The sequence below is a fragment of the Leptopilina boulardi genome, unplaced genomic scaffold (assembly GCF_019393585.1).
Source record: "Leptopilina boulardi isolate dan_hultmark-lab unplaced genomic scaffold, ZJU_Lbou_2.1 LbouV2_51, whole genome shotgun sequence".
NCBI lineage: Eukaryota > Metazoa > Arthropoda > Insecta > Hymenoptera > Figitidae > Leptopilina > Leptopilina boulardi.
The window spans coordinates 2,631,328-2,648,967 of NW_026137996.1; the positions used below are offsets into that span (position 1 = coordinate 2,631,328).

General features: G+C 22.7%; 1 protein-coding gene across 2 annotated transcripts in view; it reads right to left on the reverse strand.

Annotated features, from left to right (window-relative positions):
• The window catches only part of LOC127289777 (uncharacterized), a 32,547-nt gene that overhangs the window by 7,230 nt on the left and 7,677 nt on the right, over positions 1-17,640 (reverse strand). The window contains exons 1-2 of one of the 2 annotated variants that reach the window (XM_051317943.1): positions 6,575-7,340; positions 934-1,100 (exon numbers count right to left, since the gene is read on the reverse strand). In XM_051317943.1, the coding sequence (XP_051173900.1) occupies positions 934-1,100; positions 6,575-6,646 (239 nt within the window). In that variant the 5' untranslated portion in view covers positions 6,647-7,340. Of the gene's footprint in view, positions 1-933; positions 1,101-6,574; positions 7,341-17,640 lie in introns of those variants that run through there. The other variant, XM_051317942.1, reaches the window with a different exon arrangement.

Genomic DNA, 17,640 nt, shown 5'->3' on the forward strand with positions numbered 1-17,640 from the left:
ATTAATATTTTTTTTTTTATAATTTTTTAAATCTTTTTTTTATTTTTACTGTAATAAACTATTGTTGTAGAGTTTAATAAATTCACAGGATTTTAGAAAAAACGGCACTTTTTTCATAATAGTAAATTATCCTTGAAGTTCATAAAAAGTTTTTTTTTTTTTTTTTTATACAAATTGCAGTAATCCTCATCTTAGGATAGATATATAAATCGACTTTATTTCGTGAAAACGGTGCTTATGATTGATCCCCTTGTGTAGTATTTTATCTCCCCCAAAAAGCTTTGGATTGTCGAGCTTTTCTTTACGAAAGCTCCCTGGGTAGATGTTTAAAGCCGCATCTAAATGGAAATATAAATTTTGTGTTTTCTCGGAAATTTATTTTTGCATTTTTTACAAAAAATTGGACAATTTTTCTTTTTTTTTTCTTTTCGAGCATACTTTTCAACATCACTAATATATATATATAAAAAAAAAGAAAAAATTTACGCACCCGTACAATACAATAATAACAAAAAATTAATAAATTAATGAAAAATTATTAAAAAAAATAAAAAAATAATTGATAAATAATAATAAATTTATATAAATATAAAAATTATATAAATTTTTATAAATTTACAACAAAAATAAAGTTAAAGTTAAAAAATTTACTGTGCATATATATATATATATGTGTTTAAAATTTGGTTTTTTGTCAGCATATTTGTGCAAAAAAAAAAAAAAAACGAGAAATGTTTGTTTTGTCAAATGAATAAATAAAAATATAAATTCAGCGCACACCGAGGGAAAGATTGAATAGAGGTTTGTTAGTTTACAAAACAGAGTCAACGACGTCGAGTTGTGCAATGCAAATTAAGCTGTAGAAATGCTAATTAAGTTGGCTGGAAAAAAAAATAGAGAGAAACATTTTTTTTTTTTTTTTTAAACACATACCTTCGCATTTGAGGAAGTACCAATTGTGATGTGGTTTTGCAAGCTTCGACACAATTTCTTCGTAATTTTCGAATTCTTTCGCGAAGCTCGGGACAATCTCGCGATTGGCCAATGCTTATTAAAAGATCGCGAAACTGCGCCACTTGGCTGTTTATGTCGTGAATATGCTGAAACACAAAAAAAAAAGTTTATCATTTTTACTAAAAAAAAAAATTTAGCCATAATAAAGAAAAAAAATAAAATAAGTAGTACAAGTCAATATTTAATTCGACTTTCTGCATTTTCGTAATTTTAACAGTAGTATGAATCAATTTTAGTCAGACTTTGTAATTTTTTTAACAGTAGTATGAATCAATTTTAGTCAGGCTTTGTAATTTTTGTTAATTTTATTAATAAATTAAATTAGTTTTAATCAGTCATAATAAATAAATTAGAAAATCAGTAGTAAAAGTCAATATTTAGTCAGACTTTGCAATTTTTTTTCTATTTTCTAAGTAGAAAAATTTGGTTTTAGTCAGCCGTTATAAATAAATTAGAAAATCAGTAGTAGAAGTCAATATTTAGTCAGAGTTTCTAATTTTTTGTTATTTTCCAAGTAGATAAAATTGTTTTTAGTCAGCCATAATAAATACATTAAAAAATCAGTAATACAAGTAAATTTTCATTTTTTTAAAATTTTTATAATTTTTTCAGTAGTATAAATCGATTTCAGTCAGACTTTGTAAGTTTTAATAATTTTATTAGTAAATAAAATCAGTCATAATAAATAAATTAGAAAATCAGTTGTAAAAGTCAATATTTAGTCAGACTTTGCAATTTTTTTTCTATTTTCTAAGTAGAAAAATTTGGTTTTAGTCAGCCGTTATAAATAAATTAGAAAATCAGTAGTAGAAGTCAATATTTAGTCAGAGTTTCTAATTTTTTGTTATTTTCCAAGTAGATAAAATTGTTTTTAGTCAGCCATAATAAATACATTAAAAAATCAGTAATACAAGTAAATTTTCATTTTTTTAAAATTTTTATAATTTTTTCAGTAGTATAAATCGATTTCAGTCAGACTTTGTAAGTTTTAATAATTTTATTAGTAAATAAAATCAGTCATAATAAATAAATTAGAAAATCAGTAGTAAAAGTCAATATTTAGTCAGACTTTGCAATTTTTTTTCTATTTTCTAAGTAGAAAAATTTGGTTTTAGTCAGCCGTTATAAATAAATTAGAAAATCAGTAGTACAAGTCAAATTTCATTTTTTTTTAATTTTTATAATTTTACCAGTAGTACAAATCAGTTTCCATCAGACTAAATTAGAAAATTAGTAGTCAAAAAAATATTTTAACTTTCTAATTATTTGTTAATTTTCTAAGTAGATAAAATTTCTTTTAGTCAGCCATAATAAATAAATAAAATCATAATAATTAGATTAGAAAATCAGTAGTAAAAGTCAATATTTAGTCAAAATGTAATTTTTTCTATTTTCTTAGTAGAAAACATTAATTTTAGTCAGTCGTAATAAATAAATTTAAAAATAAGTAGTACAAGTCAATATTTAATTCGACTTTCTGCATTTTCGTAATTTTAACAGTAGTATGAATCAATTTTAGTCAGGCTTTGTAATTTTTGTTAATTTTATTAATAAATTAAATTAGTTTTAATCAGTCATAATAAATAAATTAGAAAATCAGTAGTAAAAGTCAATATTTAGTCAGACTTTGCAATTTTTTTTCTATTTTCTAAGTAGAAAAATTTGGTTTTAGTCAGCCGTTATAAATAAATTAGAAAATCAGTAGTACAAGTCAACTTTCATTTTTTTTTAATTTTTATAATTTTACCAGTAGTATAAATCGATTTCAGACTTTTTCGGTAATTTTAAAAGTAGGTAAATAAAATCAGTTTTTGTCAATTATTATTAATCATTGTAATTTTATCAGTAGTACAAGTTGGTTTTAGTCAGACATAATTACTAAAGTTGACAATAATACTAAAACTAATAAATTTTACAAAAATATTTCTAAAATTCATTTTTTTTTGCAATAATTTCTATTTTCTTTGTATAAAAAATAATATTTTTACAAAAATTATTTAATAAATATAATTAGACTGTTAAATGAAAAAAAAAATGGAATTATTGAAAAAAATATTGTATCAAATGTTTTGTTTATATAAACAATGTGGCGAACTTAATTAAATGGTGTTAATAATCTATGTGATAAGCATTATAATCAATTCACCTCTTTGCAAATATTTATGTCACCGTTATATAAGCTTGCAAGCGTTACAATGTGCTTCCAGCAGAAAGTGAAACCGGTCTGTTTGAGTTGACAAAGCAAATAATTGAACTAAATTTTCTTCATTCCCCTTACATATATATATATACTTTGTAAAAGTCATATATTGTAAAATGATTAAAGAATTTAAAAAAGATCCATCAATATTGTCAGATGTGATTTCTTCGTAAAATTTTTTTTTTTTTTTATAAATATAAACTCTATTGGTATTAACTTCAACTCTTTTTTTTATTAAAAAAAAGTGTATTAAAAATAACAGATTTACTTTTTAATTTAAAAATGTTGCATAAGAAAATATTACCTAAGAGAAACTTGATATGATAAAAAATGTAAAAAATGACATAAAAAAAAAATATTGCATTTGCCATATTCTAATGTTACTATGCAATTTTTTTTTCTCTAATATCTCTTTTATATAAAAAAGAAAATTGAAAAAATTTCGAAATAAGACAAAAATAAGAAAACTCTTCTATTTTTTAATTAATTAAAATAATAAAAAAGAGTGAAGAAATAATTTTCAAAAAATAAAATGACTGCGAATGAAATTTTTTTTTTTTTTTTGTTGAAGTAATTCATTAATGGATAATGCAACTTACAAACTTTCATCTTGTTAATAGAGTATAATATAATTTTGTTGGGTAAAATCCCCTTCAACAACATAAATGTGTGTTAGTTACCATTAACATAAACTTCACAAGAATTCGCTAATGCTCATGCATACTTTATAAGCCGGATAATTCTCATTAACTATACACAAACTCCTTCAAGATCTTGAAAATTAAAAAATAGTGCTACTTTTTTGTGTTCACCTTTTAAATTAACAGTTATTATTTATTATCATTTAAATATAATTAACACACAATAAAAAGGACAGTTTAATAAAAAACATTTCGAAAATATCAAAAAAAAAAAATTTATGAATTAAAATAAAAAATCATATAAATATATATTAAAAATATTGAGACGTTATAATGCAGATTTGTTGATGTAATCTCTTTGCTTTACTTTGCTTTTGACCTAATTACAATAATCGTTTTCTCGCAGCCCCCATGACGCGAAGGAAACATATAAAACTTTCAGTTCAATATATTCGAGAATAAGTGAATCACTTTCTTGCCATCAATTATTTCCAAAGATTCAATAGAATATTAAATTAATAAAAATAATTTCCCCACCAAAAAAAAAAGATGAAATAAGCAAAAAAAATATTTAAATAAAATAATATTTTTATTTTGCAAAAAATTAAAAAACAAAGAATCAAAGGCATTTTAATTATGAAAAGGGGAAGTGTGTGATAAATAAATAAGAAGTTAAGTTGTATTTTTGCTTTTAAAAAATGATAAATTTCTAAAAACACCCTTTTGACCTTTTGTGAAATATAAATATTTTCAATATTTTCCATTATATGGAAAATTTGAATTTTCTACAATCAATATGAAAATGTTTTTTTTTTTCGCATAATAGTTATATAATTGGCATAATAGTATACAATGTAATATAATAGTTACATAATTTTTAACAATATAATAATTATTAATTATTAATAATAATAATAATAATTAATAATAATAATAATAATAATAAATAAATAAATTTTTTGTTTACTAGTTGAATAAAATGTGAATTTCCATATATATATAGAGAGAAAAAAAACTGAAAATTAATAATGTTTATTTACCAACATCGAAAACTTGTTTTTTTTGATAGAAAAATAATAAAAGCTTATTTTGTGCCTCAAAGATTGCTTTCATCTCTCATGGTCTTGGGGAAACGATTCGTGAACAAGAACGCGCCCAGGTGCGATAGAAAACTAAGACAAATGGCCCCAAAAGAAATAAAGTGGGGTGGCAAAAAAAGAAATTTAAGGAACTTTACGAACCTGAAATTCTGCACAATTTAGATGGAAATTATTAACTTCACAAAGAAAAAGGGGGACATTTTTTTTTATTAAGAATAATTTATAGATATTTTGCTAAAATATATATATATATATTGCACAAAAATTACACTCTTATATTTTTTAATCAATTTTAATAAGCTCTGATAAACAATTTATTAAATTTTAATAATTTAACCAATTATTATATTTGATTATAATAAATTAAGGAACTTTTTTCAGAGAAGAGTTTTTCGAATAAATCAAATTTTTTTTTATGTTCAAAAGGAAACTTTATTTAATTAAAAAGAAAATTTTATATTTAATTTGAGAAAATTCAAAATGAATATTTTTAACGAAATAAGATAAGTAAATATTTCTCTAATTTAAAGAATGATTTATTTAAATTGAAAAAAAAAATTCTATCTTTTAGGAATTATAGCAGTAGTATAGATCAATATTAGTCAGACTTTGTAATTTTTGGGTAATTTTATTAGTAAATAAAATCAGTTTTAGTCAGACAAAATTAGAAAATCAGTAGTAGAAGTCAATATTTATTCAGACTTTGCAATTTTTTTCTATTTTCTAAGTAGAAACATTTGGTTTTAGTTAACCGTTATAAATAAATTAGAAAATCAGTAGTACAAGTCAACTTTCATTTTTTTTAAATTTTTATAATTTTACCAGTATTACAAATCATGTTTCAGTCAGACAAAATTAGAAAATCAGTAGTAATGTAAATATTTAGTCAGACTTTTTAAGTTTTTGTTATTTTTCAAGTAGATAAAATTGCTTTTAGTCAGCCATAATAAGTAAATTGGAAAATCAGTAGTAGAAGTCAATATTTAGTCAGAGTTTCTAATTTTTTGTTATTTTCCAACTAGATAAAATTGTTTTTAGTCAGCCATAATAAATACATTAAAAAATCAGTAATACAAGTAAATTTTCATTTTTTAAAATTTTTATAATTTTTTCAGTAGTATAAATCGATTTCAGTCAGACTTTGTAAGTTTTAATAATTTTATTAGTAAATAAAATCAGTTTTAATAAATAAATTAGAAAATCAGTAGTAAAAGTCAATATTTAAACCGACTTTTTACATTTTAGTAATTCTTTCAGTAGTACAAGTAAATATTCATTCAGACTTTCCCAAAAAAAAATTTTATTTTACCAGAAGTAAAATATTTAGTACAATTTTCTATTTGTTAACTTTTGACTAGTATAGTTTATAATTTTTTAATTTCCCGATAAATATTTATTTATTCCAATACAAGTTTTTTGTGCAAATAAAACTTTTTTTCTTCCCCAAAAAACTGTTTTCAACTTACGTTTTAATCAAACAAATTTTCTTAGTTCAAAGAAAACTTTGTTTTGTATCCAAAAAAAAAAATAGAGAAAAAAAATTTTTTTTTATCATTAAACCAGAAATTAATAGAAATATAAATATTTAAGTCAATTTACAATTTGTGAAATTTATTTACCAGAGCTATTGTCGAGTCGGATTTTTCGTCGTGACATTTATTGGAGGCGAGGGTCGAGGACTCCGTCATCATCTAAATCAACAGATTCCGCATTGCACGCCATTCGTCATGGAAAAATTACTAAAATTGATTCGATAATCATTTCATGATTATCATTCACATCTTGTCATTATTATAAAGAATATACGTTTATTCTTTTTTTACGAACTACACTAAATAATTTCCACACTTCCTTCACCATTTGATCTAATATTTATATGCAAAAAAAAAACAAAAACAAAATTAAATAATTTTTAAGATATCCTCGAGAGTATATTTAGAAATAATACACATGGAATTTGTCTATGGGAATTTAGTAAATTATTCATGATGATGGAAACGGAAATGGACAATATGGTCCAGAGGAGAATTTGGCCTCTTTGACCCAATATATATATATATATATATTTGGCAATAATTAAGCCGGTGATAACATCCTTGGTTGCATATCAGATGTGACCAATGCTATATAGAACAAGTGGGTAACATCTGCATGTGAGTCGTAAAATTTGACATTTGATCGTAAATTGTATTGAAGAGAAGAGGAGATTAAATTTCCTCTTCTTTTTGTTGTTGTTGTTTATTTTAATTCAATTTGCTACATTCTTTTTTTTTTTTATTTCAAAATGATAATAAATATTATTATTCCATTGAATGTGAATGGTATTCGATGATTGAAGAAACATTCGATCCGTGCGGTGTGAAAACGCGCGATCAACTGACAAGTCAGTTTTCTCGTGTATGCCAAGTACGTTATACGATAAGCGCGCATGTCTGACTGTTTCGCCAGTAATATTACTGGCTCTATATATGCGAATGAAAAAAAAAAAAGAAATTCCATTTCAGGTCACCAATGTGCTGATGATTACCGACAATGAAAATCTTTCTCATTTTCACCTGAAATCCTCACATTTCATATAAATTATCTCACTTTTTAACAGTTTTATTTTTTTTTTATTCAACGATTTTCTTTATTGAATAAAATTGTTTGATTTTTTAATAAAATTTTACTTATTCATTATTTAATATTTAAAAAAAAAAATTTTTTTTGTAATTTTATCAGTATAGTACAAATCGATTTTAGTCAAACTAAATTAAAACATCAGTAGTAAAAGTCAATATTTAGCCAAAATTTCTTTTGACATTTTCTAAGTAGATTAAATTTGTTTTTAGTCAGCCGTAATAAAAAAATTAAAAAATCGGTAGTGCAAGTCAACTTTAATTTTTTTAAAATTTTTTTTTTTAATTTTACCAGTAGTACAAGTTGATTTTTGTCAGACTAAATTATAAAATCAGAGGTAAAAAAAATTTATCCTGACTTTCTAATTTTTTGTTATTTTCTAAGTAGATAAAATTGATTTTAGTCAGCCGTAATAAAAAAATAGAAAATAAGTAGTACAAGTCAATATTTAATTCGTCTTTCTGCATTTTAGTAATTTTATCAGTAGTATAAATAAATTTTGGTCAGACTTGTAATTTTTGGTAATTTTCTTAGTAAATCAAATCAATTTTAAACAGTCATAATAAATAAATTAGAAAATCAGTAGTAAAAGTCAATATTTAGTCAAACTTCAATTTTTTCTATTTTCTAAGTAGAAAAAATTAGTTCTAGTCAGACATAATAAATAAATTAGAAAATCAGTAGTACAAGTCAACTGTCATTTAAAAAAATTTTTTTTTGCACTTTTACCAGTAGTACAAATTGATTTTAGTCAGACTAAATTATAAAATCGCTAGTAAAAAAATTTTTATCCTTAATTTCTAATTTTTTCTAATTTTTTTGTAATTTTACCAGTAGTACAAGTTGATTTTAGTCAGCCGTAATAAAAAAATAGGAAATAAGTAGTACAAGTCAATATTTAATTCGTCTTTCTGCATTTTAGTAATTTTATCAGTAGTATAAATAAATTTTAGTCAGTCTTTGTAATTTTTGGTAATTTTATTAGTAAATCAAATCAATTTTAAACAGTCATAATAAATAAATTACAAAATCAGTAGTAAAAGTCAATATTTAGTCAAACTGAAATTTTTTCTATTTTCTAAGTAGAAAAATTAGTTCTAGTCAGACATAATAAATAAATTAGAAAATCAGTAGTACAAGTCAACTATCATTTTTTTAAAATTTTTTTTGCACTTTTACCAGTAGTACAAGTTGATTTTAGTCAGCATAAATTATAAAATCGCTAGTAGAAAAATTTTTATCCTTAATTTCTAATTTTTTGTTATTCTCTAAGTAGATAAAACTGGTTTTTAGGTCAATATTTAAAAAAAATAAAATGAACGTTGATAAAAAAAAACAGTTTACAAATTAATTTTTATATATAAAAAAAAAAATTGTTTCGAAAAAAATATCAAAATAATTTTTTTATTATATTCAAATTATTATTACATTTATAGAAGAATTTTTTAATTATTAGTTATTTGTTAAAATCGTATTTTCTGTTTGATCGAATTAATATTTCAATGGTATACAAAGTCAAACTAAACTTGATATTTAAACAAAGTTTTCATTTGAAGCTATAACTGTTTTAATCTAACAGTTACGAAATCAAAATTTAAATAGTTTGCACGTCGATATTTCCATTTGACATGGAAATTGTTGCAAAAAAAACAAAACAAAATTTGTTGAACTGTAAATAAAAGTTAAAAACGTGTTTTTTTAAACAAACTTTTATAACTATTGTATTTTTTTCCAAAAAAAAAATTCAAATATTTGTTGGATTTTCGTTTTTTTAGTAAAAAAAAGAGTAAATAGATGAACAACAAAATTTTATTCTCTTTAGCCATTTATTTAACAGTTTTATGACAGTTTTGATATAGTTCAAGAACACTTGCAAGCAAAAAAAGAAAAGTTTTTGAAGCTCTCCTTTTATATTTTACACCTTTTATATCAACCCACGTGGAAAATGTTTTTTAAAAAAAAATACTGATTTATTATTTTAATTATTATTCCTTTAATTTGTATTCTGAAAAATATTTACAATCATTAAAAAGTAATAAAGGGGAGGAAATATTTAAAAAAAAAAAGAAAAATATTTTTCATGTAAATAAATATAGTTTGCAATTTGATAATTAAATTATTAAAATAAACATCTATTTTAGTTTTTTTTTTTTTCCCTGTATTTTCAGTTCGTTAGCGAGAAAATATTTGTGTTCTACATCTTTTTACGTAACTTTTTCCTTCGTTAAAACACGGTAGATACTTTCTTTTTTAGCGCAATATGACATTTAATGTAAATATTTTAATATAGTAAAATTTCAAGCAACCAGACTAATTACTTAATTAAAAAACTTCTTGCTTTAACAGATATGCCTTTGTATATACAGTATACACGGTAATTATATACAAAAATATCAGTTGCGTAAAAAATTGGCATTTTTTGGAAAATCTCCTTTTTTTTAAATTTAATAATTAATTTGGTTATGTAAAAAATAACAGTAAAAATTTTATTAGAAAAAATGAAGAAAAATCAGCAAAAAAAAAACGAATTTTTTTTTTTTTCATTCACATTCGTTGACTTACTGTAAATCATATGTGAAAAATCCAACAAGTATCATTTATTCCTTTTGACAGAAAAAGTTTTCTCCAGTCATGCAATTGCTAACCGTGAATCAAAATGTGCGATAAATTGTATTAACGACGATATATATAGGTAGATATATATATATATGTGTGTGTGTGTGAAATGGTAAAAGTACATGAACCAGTGCAAGGGAAATAAATCCTATAAGAGCATCGGGGATTAAATTGCTTTCACCGTTAAAAAAAATAAAAGTCGATCAATTTGATTGTCAAGCGACTATACTATACAATATTAAACGAATAAAATCAGCCTTCAATCTAGAGCCATAAAAATATCACTGCTAAATTTTTTTTTTTTTGTATATACAGTTATTTTTTCCTAAAATAATTTCTATACAAAAAAAATAAAAGCTGAAATTGAAATTCTAACCATTTAAGATAAGACACCGTATAACATGAAATAAATAGTTTTCTGGTTTGTTTTCCTCAAGGAATATATATATATATATATATATATATACATGTCTTCTAGAAGCGTTTTCGTGTTTTAGTCGAAATTCAAGAAAATGAAATCCATTTCTTTTGGGACTATTTGTAACTCGTATCTATGTGAGAACAAATTTTTTTTTTTTTCTATTCAACAATCTTCTGTATTCTTCTCTCAAACATTCGTCGATCGAATGCCACAGATATACGTCACTACAAAAGAAAATGCTTTATTTACAAGAAAATCCAATACTATATAAGGTTTATTATGTGGAACCGAGGAGAATTGAGAGAGAAAAAAAACACACCATTTATTCCATCGTTTACCACCCTTTTCTTTAAAAAAAAAAAATTGTTTTTTTTTACATTTCTTTTCAATTTGAAATTATTTTTACTATTTGCAAAAAAAAAAGTTAATGAAAAAAATTGAATTTCGTAAAAATTTAATTACCATAAGCTTTATAATTAATTGTGTAACATTACGTCATTTATTCTACAAAGAATAATCCATAAACGTTACGTCATTATTTTTGATTAACAATTTCAATCAACGGTAATTAATTTAAATTTTATATAGTTGAAAAAAAGGAAAATTGATATATAATAAATTTTTTGTATCAAAAAATTATTAGTACAAATTTGTACGAATTTTTTAACCATTTTTTTTCTCCTAATAAATATTAATAATAATCATCAATAAACGAGTAAATGGCAGTTTTGATAATTTTTTTTTTTTTTCAAGGATAAACCTAAACTCATGAGACCCTTATGGCATCAATCATTCGTTAGGTTCTCGATGAAAAAAGCGGTTAAAACTTTCTTTCTTGGCGTTCAGCATTTATTTCTCGTTCGCGAAAGTAAAAGAACAGGTGTTTTTCTCCCGCAACTGAAGAAGAAGAAGAAGAAGAAGAAAAGTTAAGACAAGATTCCAGAATTAAATGCCTTTCCCTGAAAGGTATTTTTTTTCCTTACCTCGACCCTTTTACCTCTACAATAAAAACGATCATTATAATTATCTAGTGAAGCTGCGAGTTCATTTTATAGAGAATTCAAGTCATTCAGTTTTTTCTCCCATACTATGTGTCATTCAATGTATTTTCTTTATATAGAGAAAGTTTTTTTCTAGAATCAATTTTTTTTTTTATTTCGAAATAAAAAAAAAGTACTATTTTAGAATTACATTTGTTCGATATTTTAGAAAATTGCTTTTGAAGGTACAAAACCAAAAAAAAAAAAATACGTCTGACTAAAATTGAATTTTACTACTGCTGGGAAATTTATATAAATTGAAATTGATTGTGCCTGACTAAAATTGATCTTTACTACTTAAAAACATAATTATACAAGCATTTATAAAACGGTCGCGACTGACTAAATAGGTTTTTACTACTTATTAACTAAGGTAAAAAGAATTTTGTTAATAACTTTTTGAAGTAGAATTAAAAAATTTTCTGTCTGACTAAATTTGATATTTACTACTTAAACAGAAAGTAAGTAAATAGGTAAAATAATCATTAAAATCGTTTGGCTGACTATAAAAGTTTTTACTACTTATTTGTTAATTTAAAAAAAAAATTTATTAATAATTTTCGAAGTGAAATTAATGAAAACTTTCAGTCTGACTGAATTTGATCTTTACTACTTAAACAGAAAGTAAATAAATAGGTAAAATAATCATTAAAATCGTTTGTCTGACTATAAAAATTTTTTACTACTTATTTGTTAATTTTAAAAAGAATTTTATTAAGAATTTTCGAAGTGAATTTAATGAAAACTTTATGTCTGACTAAATTTAGTCTTTACTACTGAAAGTGCGAGTAAATAATTATTAAAATATTTAAAACCTATTGTCTGACTAAATAAATTTTTACTACACATTTACTAACGTACAAAAAATTATTAATTGTCAAGTCTGACTAAAACTGACTTTTGCTACTAATTTCAAAATGACAACTTATTAACTATTAACTACTTATTAACTAATGTAAAAAGAATTTTGTTAATAATTTTTGAAGTACAATTAAAAAATTTTCTGTCTTTCTAAATTTGATATTTACTACTTAAACAGAAAGTAAGTAAATAGGTAAAATAATCATTAAAATCGTTTGTCTGACTATAAAAGTTTTTACTACTTATTTGTTAATTTTAAAAAGAATTTTATTAAGAATTTTCGAAGTGAAATTAATTAATTAATTATTAATTTAGTCAAGTCTGACTAAAATTGACTTTTGCTACTAATTTCAAAATGAAAATTACTAATAACTCCCTGTCTGACTAAAAATGTCCATTTCTACTCAAACTAAAGTTAAATTAATTTTTATAATTTTCTCGCATAGTAAAGTAAGAAACTCAAAATATTTGCAATTAATTAATTATACAGTCTCTCGATAATAGTTATATAAACTGCTGGAATTTAATTTATCTATTGTTAGAAATGATAAGAATAATTTTAGACATTAATTTATAGTTGAACTTTCTATGAAATGTGTAAAATACTATATTCCAGTTGGTTTGCTTTATGTAAATATATATATATATATATATATATATATATATAACAACCATGGAAGATCACACGAATTTAAATTCGCTTATATCTTCGTGCTAATCGATAGTGGGTTGCATGGGCACAGTTCGTTTCTGGTCACCGCATCCGAAAACAAGATTATAGGCTTTCACAATGGGTGTGTGTCGAGAAATACAATGTTTCAATATCACCACTTATTTATAAAGTCATTTTGATTCTTAAATTTCATCAAAAAAAAAATACTGTTTTCAAATTTCATCCATCTCCACGAACTTAATAATACTCTAAAGAAGAAACAAATCTCATTAAATTGTCTCCTCTCATTATTGGAAATCTTTAATCTTGTAAATTTAATTTTACTTTTCAATATGTCGTATTTAATTTATTTTCTCCGTATAAATAAAGAAAAATAAATTTTTTTTTCTCAAAATACTATTTAATAAAAAAATAAACATCAAATGTTTGAAAAAATTATCACACACGAAAAAAAAAAGTAGAATTTTTACCCCAAAATCGGTATAAAAATAATTATTATTTATTACTTTTTTTTCTAATATAAATATTCGTGAATATAAAAAATTATATTCACAAAATTTTTATTTTTATTTTAATTTCTATCATTTTAGAAAAATATTTTCTTTGAAATCGAAAAATAAGTAATTTATTTTCTTCTCTTTTTACAAGCGATAAAAAAAAAAAATTAAATTGGAAAATTGATCCCTCGATTCGTATATACAAAAAAAAATTGACTTATACTACATGAGACTGTAAAATTGAAACTCCTGTTGTATATATATAAAAAATTGAAAATGGAAAAAAATCGAATGATTCGATAGAATTGGTAACCGGAAGATTTTCTATTTTGAAAAAGAACATTAAGTGAATACCAGAGAAGAATTGTAATTTCTTTGCATGACCTCTGGGACGTAAATGGTTTTACGAAATCAATTTTCGCCACGTTTTATATACGTAAAAAAGGGGTCTCTTTCTTCAATTCGCCCCTTATTCCAAAACCACTTTCGTTTTCGGAACCAATTTATTTTAACTGGTGTAAAAGTCATCTAACCAATCTTCAGAAACCAACTATATATGCAAACCATTATTTTCACGAACTCTTGCGATTATAAAAAAAAAAGAATGATCACTTTTATTTTCCTCGCACACAAAAAAGGTGAAGAAATAAAAAAAAAGTGAATTCTAACTTCGAAAATTGATTCTAATAGGTGGAATAATTTTGTGTCTTCAAATTGAAAATCGAATTGATATGTGCGGAAAAACTAAGATTTTTTGAAATATAAAAAAAATAGAAAAATTAAATATAAATATTAAAAAACAGTACAATAATTATAAATATTTATTTTATTATTTTGTAAAAGAAATTGTTTGCCTAAAGATGAATATATATATATATATATATATATATATATATATATATATATATTAAAAGGGCATTGTGTGCAAAATAGAAAATTAAATCTCACGTAACAGTTGCAAGGTTTTTTTCTATATATATATATATATATATATATATATATATATCAGAAATGAAAAAGAACAAAACTCGTTTAAATTTCTGTTGAAATTTAAATTCCAACTAACTTTTTTTTTATTTGAAAGGTAACAAAGTTAGTTGAGGGGATATTTAATTACAATTTTTTTTAAAAATAAAACCATTTCAACGAATATATAAACCTAAATTATTTTTCCCTATGTGAAATATGAAAATAATTCTTGAACACAATTTATTGTTGGCATGTTACAAACAAGAGTAATTATTGAAAAAAAATGAATAAAAAAAATATTTTATACTTCCTTTTGTATAAAATTTAATTTGTACCACATTTTGATTATATAATCTCGTTGAAATTCAATACATTTTATTTTTTCCTTTAAACATATATATATATATATATATATATATATATATATATATATATATATTTCCTGTTCAGTGCTATTATCCTTGTGACCTCATTTTCTTTTGATCCTGATTTTATGTAACATTTCTTAAGAAATTGATATAACAAATAATACAATTTTCACAATATGAGATTCTTTAGTGAATGTATCGGAAAATTTTTTTTTATTAGTCAGTTTTAGTAAGAGAAAATAATTTTTATTTCTGTTAATTAAAATATCAGTAGTGAAAGTCAATTTTAGTCAGACAAAATAGTTTTAATTTTTATTAATTAAATATTAGTAGTATAAAGTACAGTTTAATTTCAGACTGATATATTTAATAATTAAAAATTGTCTAACTAAACTTGTCATTTACTACTGATATAAAAAAATTATTGTCTTACAAAAACATTATATACTAATACTAAAATTATAACAAATGAGAAAAAAAATTTGTCTGACTAAAACTGTCTTTTTCTATACTTAAATTATAAAAATAAAAACCTTCTGTCCGAACAAAAAGTGACTTTTTCTACTGTTATACATTTTTCCCAAATTTTACAGTATTATGTCTGACTAAATTTTTCATTTTTCACTAATTACAAAAATCGAGAAATTTTTTTTTTTCTAATGTTTTAACAGCAATAAATATTGAATTGAGAAAATTATTCGTAATTCTAAATATCATTAAATAAAAAAATACTCCTAAAACATGATTTAATTAATTTTTCTTTCTTAACGTAAAAAGTTAATTTTTTTTTTACGCTGAAAGATTCAAAATTGTTTCCGTCTGTTTATTCAAAAGAGATACAACTCACTATAGTGCCTGTCCAACATTTTCGTTGAGCACATTGGTATGAGCTATATATGAAAAGAAAGTCTTCAAAGGAGTCATTTTTCATTGAAAATACATACAGAATATATATATATATACAAGGAAAGCTTCAGCAAAGCTCTTCTCTAAAGAAATAAACTTTTGTATGAATGCCGAGCAAGAAAATTGTGAAAAAAAAGCAACGCATTACAAGTGTCAAGTAAAAGGATGATCTCAGCCCAAGGGATTTTTCTTTTCGGTTTTCTTTTCGAAATTGTGTTTGTGTCCATGCGTATACTATAAAAAAAATATATATGTGCAAGAAAAAAAAATACATATATATATAGAAGATGTTTTATATATAGCAAATGTTCTATATATAAAAAATGTACTAAAAGTTATACACACAAGGGAGGAGAATTATGATGCGTCGAGATCGGAAAAAATCAAGTTTTTTATGACACCAACAGTTGCCTGACTAAAATGAAAACTGATGTCAACAGATATATATTTTTTTTCCGCATATTATTTTTTAAAAATAATATTTTTTTAATGTCACAATAAAAGGGAAATAGAAGTTAATAAACTTTTTTTTTATTATAGAACTATTCTATTATTATTATTATTAAAATTATTATTATTATTATTATTATTATTATTAAAATTATTATTATTATTATTAAAATTATTATTACTATTATTATTAAAGTGTAACTGTAAATCATTAATAATGGGGTCAACTCTACTTAATTATAATTTGGCAAAAAAAAAAATAGTAAAACACAACTAAATTATGCGCAGGCACTTATTTATACGCTTGAAATTATATACTTGTTGCACCCGTGTCGACAAATCAATTCTCAACAGTTGCCCTCAATGCATATATATATATATATATATATATATATATATATATATATATGTATATATTTATGTATATATTTATGTATATTAGTCTCAAAGCCACTTGAAAAAGAATACTAATTTTTAATAAACAAATTCTCCACTTTTCAAGAAATAATTAGAAAAAAAAATTCTTTAAAAAAATATTTAAGAAAATTTTTTTTTAAATTTTGCGATAATTAACGGTGATTTTCCAACTCCTCTTTTTTTTGAAAGAAAAATATTTTTTTTTTAATGATGAAAAAAAAAATTTTAAGTCGGTCAATTACTCTTTTTTTTTTTTGTTTTAATGCGCAACACATGCTTTTTCTCGCAAGTTTGAACAAATTCTTTCAATGAAATTGATGACTTTATAGTAAAAGTCTTCTTTTGTTTCCAACTCATAAAATTCTCTTTAACTCTCGTTAAATCTTCTTTGCTATAAGGGGACATCTTTCGTCTGGTGAGCATTCACAGGCAACATTTCGTTTTGGCACATTAAAGATTTAATCGTTTAACTTTAGCATATATATATATATAGCATATTACTTTATTCAGAGAAGTTTATAACATTATAAGTACAGCGTTTGCCCTTTGTTTCTATTGTGCCAAATTTGATGATAATTCTTCAGAAAAACTTGCTTTTTTATAAAGAAAAAACCCTGAATAATAAAAAAATTTTATAATTAAATTAATTCAAGATATACAAAATGTAAAGAAAACTAAATGCGAAAAACAGTCTCAAAATTATTAATTTTTACACTAATGACAAAAACTAGAAATATTTTTACTACTATTATAATAGTCATGCAAATTGACTAAATTTTCGTCTGACTAAAATTTATTTTTACTACTTATTTATTATTATTATTATTATTATTATTATTATTATTATT